The 8,928-nt window shown below is 51.8% G+C and overlaps 1 protein-coding gene across 1 annotated transcript in view; it reads left to right on the top strand.

Annotated features, from left to right (window-relative positions):
• The window catches only part of TTLL11 (tubulin tyrosine ligase like 11), a 215,986-nt gene that overhangs the window by 181,737 nt on the left and 25,321 nt on the right, over positions 1–8,928 (top strand). The window contains 1 exon segment of the mRNA XM_011361002.2: positions 4,648–4,754. Within this exon segment, the coding sequence (XP_011359304.1) occupies positions 4,648–4,754 (107 nt within the window).

Genomic DNA, 8,928 nt, shown 5'->3' with positions numbered 1-8,928 from the left:
CCAGGTTCATTTCGAGGAAACGGGGTGGGGGGGATAGCTTCTCCACACCCTGAGCATTTTTGCTTCACGCAAGGCCATTCCACTCGGAGGTCCCTTTGTGGCTTCCGATCTTGGTCTCCTTTTAAATTAGAGAATGGTTTTCTCTTTTTCCTTTTCTTCCCCTCCCCCCCTCCTTCTACTCTCTTTTCTCTTAAGGAGATATTAATGTGCTTCATGATGGGTAGCTGTGGGGGAAGGTTATTCTCTGAGAGGCAACATGGTGTGTTAGAATGTTCTGGAATGGAAGTGTAAGGGGCCTTGATCTCCCCTCTGTCATTAACCCCTTGGTGACTTTGAAAATTCCCCTCTTCTGTGACGATCTCTAGCCAGCAATATTGTGAGTCTATGCCTGGGATATCAACAGCCTTTCGACTATACATGTTACAAACTGGAGTTGTCTTTTTCACCCCTTAGATGTTTAGACAGTGGTTTGGATTTTTTTAAAACAAATATTGACCACTTGTTAGCTTTCTCCTTTATAGACACCTATCAGGGAAAATTAGCTCCTTTCCTGCACAGAGAAGGATAAACACGAAAGAAATTCTATCAATAGAATTTTATGGAGTGGAAAAATTGGTGTCTAAATTTTCCATGAAGTGTCAGTGGTTGTTGAGAGGAAATGGGGAAATGTTTCTAAACTTGGGATCCTGATGAACTTGAGTGATTTGTAATTCTTTCCCATCGTATGTGCCCCAATTCCTTTGATTCTGAAAAACAAACAAACAAACAAACAAACAAACAAACAAAAAACCCATTTCTTCCAATTGGTTCTACATCATGGAAGAAGGCTGGGAGCTGTCATTTGCCACTTCTTATGTTCCTGACACAGAGCTAGTCCTTAAAATAGCTTTGTATGGTGAATAGCCCTGTTCTTGTTTTACAAATAAGGAAATTTAGATTCAGAGAGTTTCAGTGGCTTGCTCAAGGTCACACAGCAAAGTCGAGATTCAAACTCATGTGCATTTGACTCCTCAGCTCATTTTTTTCCATGTACATTTCTAGCCTATCCTTTCTTAGGGATTTTCCTGGCTTCTCTTGTTACCACATTTCTTGGACTTCTCTTCTACTGAAGAACTTACACTTCCACCCATTAGTCATTTGAAGGACTGCATCCCAGAACATAAGGAGAAACTTTTCTCAATGATTAAGAGCTACTAGGTTTCACGTTTTTATCCCAGACTCTGAGATCACTTCTACCTTCCAAGGATGATACCCAAGACTGATTCAGCTCTGTATCACTCATGGCCCCAGATGCCACCTACATGGAGTGGACACAAAATAAACTCTGTATTAAGTGGATGGATGGATGGATGGATGGATGGATGGATGGATGGATGGATGGAAAGTCATTCTAAAGTCTTGACCCTAGGAGGCATTCCCTGTTTGAGTCAGTTGAAAAAAATGTTTGGTGACTACGGGGACAAACCGGGGAGAACCTGTCTCCTGGTTGTCTTGCCCAGCCTTACATTCCAAAGCTTCCCACAGACTTCCTGGGTTCTATGATGGCCCCGCCTGAGACTGTGCCTTGACTTCTGGGTTCTCCCTGTGGCCCTGGGCTAGGCCACCTCCCCGCTTCTCCCCAAAGCAAGGACTGGATATGAATCCCAGCTATGTGATCTCGGGCAAGTCGTGTCCCTTCTCGAATCTCGGCTTACCACGTCACTGGAATGGGACTAAGAATACCTCCCTCACAGAATGGTTATAAAGATCCAGAGAGCTATAGGGCAGGAAAGGGCCCGGCATGCAGATGGTGCCCCCCAAAATGCCTACAGAATCAAAATCCTTTCAAAGCATTTCCTGTCTGCTGCAGCCCACGTGGGTCCCTCCTTCCCGTCTCTGTGGCAGATGTTGCAATCAACTGTACTTGCAGGCACCGTGAGGGAGGATGAGTTTCCTTGGAAAAGGGATAAATGGAGAATTCTCTTTGGTAAATTGCGGCTCCTGCTAAAGGTTTGACACTTCTATTTTCCACTCGTCAGGAAAAAAGTAACTATATACCAGTGGTCAGTTTGGTTTCCTGTTTTATATTCTGTTAACCCCTAGAGCAAGCCAGCAGAGCCCCTGTCCTGTGGGGGGGCAGGTAGTCGAGAGGGTACTGATATGATCATTAGAAAAAGCCATGACCGTTCCTGAGAAAGCTTTGGAAAGGAGCAGTGCAGGTCGTTCGAATACCTTAGGAGAGGCTGGAGCACCGCCCTGGCAGAACCCAATGGAGATAGCCATCTTGGTGACAGGGGACGTGAAAAGCTCTGCGTCCACTGACATGTTGTTACCGGGGCTCAATAACTGAGCGTTGATGTGCTTCGAAGTCTGCCACAGTGACTTGTGATTGAAATACAGAGCAGGAGGCTAGGAGGAAGCACGATGTGAGTTGACGGCTTGAGAAATATGCACGGGGCGGGAAGAAAGGAAGGAGCAGGGAGCGAGGGAGGGAGTGTGCCGGCAGATAAGGAGCACCGGCCTCGTCCCCGCAGCGTGCTGGGCACTTTCCCAGTCACCCTTGTTAGAGGGGTGCTTGGGCGTCGAGAGAGGCCTCTGGAATGCCCAGATCCTGCTTGCCAATCAACCCCCGGCCTGGCGGGTTCCTAAGGGAGCTGCTTACACAGGAGATGATGACAGATGGGAAATCAAAGAACCACTTTGTCGTTAGCTGGGGTGATGGATGTGGACACGTTTGGAAAATTGAAAGCAACAGTAAATGTAGTTTAGCCAGATGGACAGCTGGCCCAGAGATCTAGCTTTCGAGATGTTCAGGGCAAGTCCGGCCCGTGTTAGGACTCACGTCCCAGCACAATCCCGGCGTTCAGAAGGGCGGCGTACCCAGACAAGCCCAGGGCTGCCTCCAGTCTGAACCCAGCCCGAACCCTCGCACCAGGCGCTGGCTGGCGAGCAGCGTTTCTCCAGAATGGACGGGGCCACTTTCTGAAAGGCCAGCTTCGGGCAGCCTCTGATGGGGCTAAGACGGTTCTGGCGCTCGAAGAGGAAAAGAAAGAACGGGAGAGAGAGCGGTACGGGAATCGACAATTGTGGGGCCGACCAGACGCCAGACATCATGCTGGTCCTCACGTCATCTTCACAACAGCCATGTGGGCGGGTGTTATTGTCTTCATTTAGAGACCAGCAGATAAATGCTCTGGACGGTTTAACTAAATTGCCCACGGTCACAGGATTTCAATCCTGGTCCATTCAATGCCGGTCTGTCCATGATTCAAATGCCCAAATCATGCTCTTTTCAGTGTGCCAGACTGCCTCCCTACGTTTCCAGACCAAAAATAATAATAGTAATAATAACCATGAAAGTGGGAAGGATTCAAAACAGCCCTCCGTGACCGGACAGGGACCACCGCTGCTGACATCGGACTGAAAACCTAAACCAGGGGGCATCCGGAGCACCGAAGCCCACCCCTCCTCTCCCCGCCGGTTCCCGGTGACTCCCCTAAAGTCAGGAAAGAGCTTCGAGGGGACTCCCAAACGATGCTGCCCCAGCCCGCAAAGGGTGGGCCAGCCCGTGCCATGCTGCTCCGGGAATCTCGGGCTCACTGTGGCTGACTCGGGGCCTCCGTAACGTCTTCAGGTGACAGATTAGAGGGGTGAAGTGCAGAGGCCTCGAGCCTCTGTCTGCAGATTGGGCCCCGGAAACTCCGGTGCACATCTCCAGTGGGGAATCACTTCTGGACGGCAGTGACATCTTCCACCCGCACCCGTGACCGTGCTGTTATCGCCGGGCCATCTGAGAGTGCCGCTGTTGGCCTCCTGGACACTGGCGTGAGAACGCAGCCCTGCAGGTCCGGCTTCTATTCCTCCTCCCAGAGACTAATGGTGTGGAGGTCAAGACGTGCACCCGGCGTGCTTGTGGAACGTGGAGTGCCTGTTTTTCTTCCGGAGCAGGCGGACCCCCACGTTGCCTTGTGTAAGGACAGGCTGACTGCCTGTTTTAGAGATGAGGAAACTGAGACCAGGAAGGGGTAATAGTTTAACCAGGACCACTGCAGGTCTAAGTGGCAGAGCCGGGTTCAGCTTAAAACTCGCCATCATGGGGATGTGAAGGACAGCATAGGGAATGTAGTCAACAGTGTGGTAATAACTACGTACAGCGCCAGGTGGCTACTAGGCTAATCGGGGCGATCATTTCGTAAATTACATAAATGTCTAACCACTGTGCTATACACCTGAAACTAATATAGAGTACTGAATGTCAAAAAAACGTTCTTTTTAATGCCCTTGGAACTTTGCTATAAATGTGAGATTGATCAAAATAAAAATCTGAAAAAATATACAAAAGAAAAATGTATAGGGAATTTTTAAATGTATGTTTCAATAAAAATTTTCTTACCAAACAAAAAATAACTTGCCATCATGAAGTTTTTGCTCTTTTCAGCCCATTAGAACCCTAGTTAACCAAGTTATAGGAACTCGCCTAATCTAACCTCGACTTACGTTTTCAGCCCTCTGTCCCACCGTTCCCTGCCCTACGCCCTTTGTTAGTGCCAGCTCTGGCGAGGGGCAGGCCTGCCAGGCGGGGAGTACAGCCCAGGCAAAGGCGCAGAGGCGAGACTGAGCAGGACGGGTTCAGTCCATCAGTAACGCATCCCTTCCCGTTTCCGGCAGGAACTGTAAGCTGAGCAGCAGCAGCTTGTCCATGGCCGCCGTCGACATCCTCTACATTGACATCACAAGGAGGTGGAACTCCATGACCCTGGACCAGCGGGAATCAGGTACCTGGTGACTGGCCTCCAGTATGGCCTGGGGAGTCCAGACAGAGACGGGCAGGGCACTCTCCGTTCCTTCTTGTTCAGGGTCGAGGCGGGGGAAGGGGGGAGGTTATTCTGTCAGCTCAAGGGATTGAGCTGAATTTGACTTCAGGGACACTGCCTGCTGCAGGGCTGTGCCCACCCCAATTTGAAATTCCCCATTAGAATCCCTTGTCTTCGCTTAGGGCTCTGATTCCATTTGCACTGGGGGTGCCCCGTTGTCCGTTCATCCGTTCGCCCCACAGCACACACTGAGCAGATGCCAGGCCAGGCCCTGGGCAGACTGGTGTGAACAGTGTTTGGTTCTCGCCCTGAGGGAACTCACTGTAGAGCGGGAGGCAGATGAGAACACGCTAGCATAGTGTGATGCATGCTAGGATGGAGGGAAGCACGGAGAGGCCATCAGGGAACCCAGAGAAGAGCTTCTAGTCACGTGAGGCCTGAGGACGACGGGCTAGAGGAGGCTGGCCTGGAGAAAGATGAGGGGCATCAGCCGGCGAATGGGGTGGGACAGACCCCTCCAGCGCGGGTGCTGCCTGGTCTGGGCATCGGTGCTTGTGGAAGGTTCGGGAAACCTCGAGTGGCTTAGACGGGCCGGCGCACGACTGGAAGGGCCGAGGCACAGAGACGGAGGTGCAGGAGCTGTCGAGGCCTTGAACGCCGCACAAAAGACTTTGCTCTACGTTATGCGGCGTGAAGCCTTCGGTTGGAAGGATCCTCCCCTTGGGTGGAAATGTTTCTGATCTTTTGCCTCATAGAGGGTGTTTTTCTACAAAGCCATAGTAACCATACCTGACATTGGTACCGCTTCTCACAAAGTTACGAAGTACGATCGTGCATATTCCCTCATTAAACGTCCCTGTGGGCCCGTGCAGAAGGTATTACCAGCCTCATTTCACGGACGAGTAGAGTGCACTCAGGTCACCTGGCAGCTCAGGTCACCTGGCACCCAGGGTCCCCTCGCCTCTGCTGCCTCCCTGCAAAAGGAACACACAAAAGAGGGGGCCCCTGGGGAAAGCCTTCTCCTGGGATTCAGTGGAGAGGACATGAAACCGGGGCTAGAGAGATCCAGATTAGAACTGACTATGCCGTTTCCTGTGGTGTAAACTCGAAAAGCCATTTCACCCCCGATCTCCATTTCCTCCTCTGTAAATGGTGCCAGCAGTGCCTGCTCTCCAGGGTGCCAGCCGGAGGTCTCCTGTGTCAGTGGGGATAAAAGCCTTTGGAGCCCTCGGCGGCAATGCAAGGCAGTTAATCTTATTAGTGGGTGCCACTTGGGGGGCACCCTGCGGTGGGTCCATCTGACAACGAGGTGCTCTCTGCCAGGTCCGCCCTGGGCTACAGCCTCCTGCCCACGGGGGCCAGTAGGCCCGTCCTGCAGGCACAGAGCTCAGGCTTCATTCGCAGATTGGCTTCACGGTCGATAATGATGCTTCCTGGCTGCCCGTTTGGGGCTGTTTCCTGTGTGCCAAGCCCTCTGCCGGGCCCATCCCATGCGTAGCACCGCTAGAATCCTCCCAGAGGCAGGCATCATTATCTCCATTGCACAGAGAAGGAAACTGAGGCACAGAGGCACGACCAATGGGTAAGGCTCTAACACCACGCTGCCCCCGTCCCTTTCTCGGTCGCTTTGTCCTACTAATTGGTCCTGGAGTAAGATGACCACCAGCTCCCAGCCTTCCTTGAATGCAAAAGCCGAACTCGGGGATACCAGCAGTTGTCGAATCGACGAGGTGAGGGCTCCTGCCTCATCTCCGCAGTGAGTGCTCCCTCACAGCCTTCCCTGGCAACCAGGAGAGGCCGAGATGGCGCGTCTTCAGGAGAGGGAGGCAGATTAATTACCGTCTCGAGGGCCGAGCGCGCTCCTGTGACAGTCGAGCAGCTCGCTTTTTGCTGACGCCTTCAGAAAGCGAAGAAGTGTTTGCTCTGTGAGTCGAATGCGGGCAGTCATCGCGGGATCCCGTGGAGGGGGCCGGATGAGGGGGTGGGGGTGGCAGTGGAATTATTAAATATTGAAATTGATCAGGAGTAGCAGCAGGAAGCTATTTATCATGTTTTATTGCTTCGAACTAGCATCGCCATCTGGCCCATTGTTAATTCCGAGCAGTTTCCCCTGTTTTGTTTGCCTCTTCAGTTGCTCCCTGTAAGCGGAATCCACTGGGGCTATCCACAGTGCGGGCTCGGCGAGGCTTTCTGGGGTCTTCCAGATTTCTGGGGTCTGCTGACCAAGCTAAGGAGAAGAGAAAAATACTCTTTGGCCCATACGGACAAGCGAATCCCGGGCTGGGACCTTCCGGGCCTTTCACCCCATCTCAGCCCCGGGGTGTGTAGAGCGATAACAGTAATAACCACAATTTTCAGATCACCATCTCTGCTCATTCTCACCCCAGACCTTCAAGGTGGGTGATCGTATCCCATTTTACAGATGAGGATCCTGAGGTTCCAAGAGCAAAAGGGACTTGTCTAAAATCCCATAGCCAGTGAGTAGCAGGGGTCAGATTTGAACTCAAGCCTCCTGCCTCCTGGCCCAGGACACAGTCCCTAATCCAGGGCCACACCAAGCAGTGCTCCGTCATTTGAGTGACTGGGAAGAGGGAGGGGCTTGTGAGACAGGAAGGGGAAAAGTCAACTTGCAGAGCACAGGACCTGTGGAGGAAGGAGCTGGAATGGGAGGTGGTGCCTCGCCCACCCGCCTGTCCCCTCTTCTTTCACCCTGGGAGCTTATACCCCTGTTTCTGTCTCTCCTGAAAGGAAATGACAGAGTCCAGGGGTAGAGGTGGTATAGGCTGGACAGTAAAGCCAAGAGTGAGAAGCCCATCTATGCCCATGGTCTCAAGGGTCAGTGGCACCTCACAGCTGGTGCCAGCCAGAGCCCAGTCCTCGCCTCCTAAGAAGGCCAGTCCAGTGCCCTGATTCCGAAGGAGGAGTTTGTGAAGCCAGCCACATTCCTGGGACCATTCAGGAAGTCACTGGCTGGCAAAAGAAGACGTTCGTGGTTGACTGGTGGTTCTTCCTTTCGGAAGTGTCAGCGGGAGGACCAGAGGGTCCTTCTTCACTCCATGGTGCTGAGCCCTGGACTTCTCAATTAAGTTCTGGCCAGAGGGGTGGTGCAGTGACCAAGGAGGGCAGCTTTGCCTGTCCTGGAGCTGCTGTGGGTCCGAGAAAGAAGTCAGGAGAGTGGGGCATGTGTCCTCATTCTCACACACGCTCATTCATTCTTTCGTTCATGCAAGAAATGGGATGAACATGTTACCAGGTATTGGGCCCTATGGGAGTATAAAGACAAGTTATTTATAGATCCTACACTCCAGGAAAAAAATAATAGAGACCATTTATTGAACATTTACTATGTGAAAAAAATCAAAATGCTTGTTATATGAGTGATGTCATTTAATTCTCACACAGCCCTATGAGATAAGGGGGGTTACTCCCATTTGGCAAATGAGAATTTTAAAGGGGTGAATTTAAATAGATGTGGCAAGTATGCCAGTGGGCACCCTGGGATTTGAACCAAGAGCAGTCTGCCTCCAAAGCCCATCGCCTTTCCATTATACCCAGTGTCTCCAGCTGTACAAATGGAAAGGACAATCGACAACTGTGATGGGGTCTGGCCAGAGCTCAGATGTGGGAAGCAGCAGAAGAGAGAGGCTGCGAGGGTTAAGAGAGAGAACACATACACAGCACTTAGCATGGTGTGTGACCCAGAAGAGGCGCTCATGTGTTCAGTGTCCATGAGGATGTAGCACATGGCCCAGAGCATGCGAGGGGCTCTCGCTCAGTGCCCGGTGAATGTTTGATGTGCAGACGGATATGCCAAAACAAGGCACGCCCACACCGCACAAGCAGGGAGTTCCGGTATGAGAACCACGCCTTAGAGCTGTGGCAAGACCCTTGACGGGGTCTCCCTTTCCTCGCCTTCCTGTGGGCATAAAATGCCAGCCTATCTGGGTAAGATCAACGCCCAACACCAAACGCCTGGCACCAGCTGCACCTAAGTGCTCATGCCTTGTCCCCTTCTAGAAGCCAGCCCAGCCCTTCCTTCTGCTCTATCAAGACTTTGGTCCCCACTAAGGGAGTTAACCAGATTCCTGATGTTCAAGACCTTTATGAGCCAGCTCTTGAAATGAAGAAGAAAAAC

Source organism: Pteropus vampyrus, unplaced genomic scaffold (genome assembly GCF_000151845.1).
Source record: "Pteropus vampyrus isolate Shadow unplaced genomic scaffold, Pvam_2.0 Scaffold61, whole genome shotgun sequence".
Classification (NCBI taxonomy): domain Eukaryota; kingdom Metazoa; phylum Chordata; class Mammalia; order Chiroptera; family Pteropodidae; genus Pteropus; species Pteropus vampyrus.
Note: the sequence above shows the minus strand (reverse complement) of the source record. Positions and strands in the feature narration are given on the sequence as shown.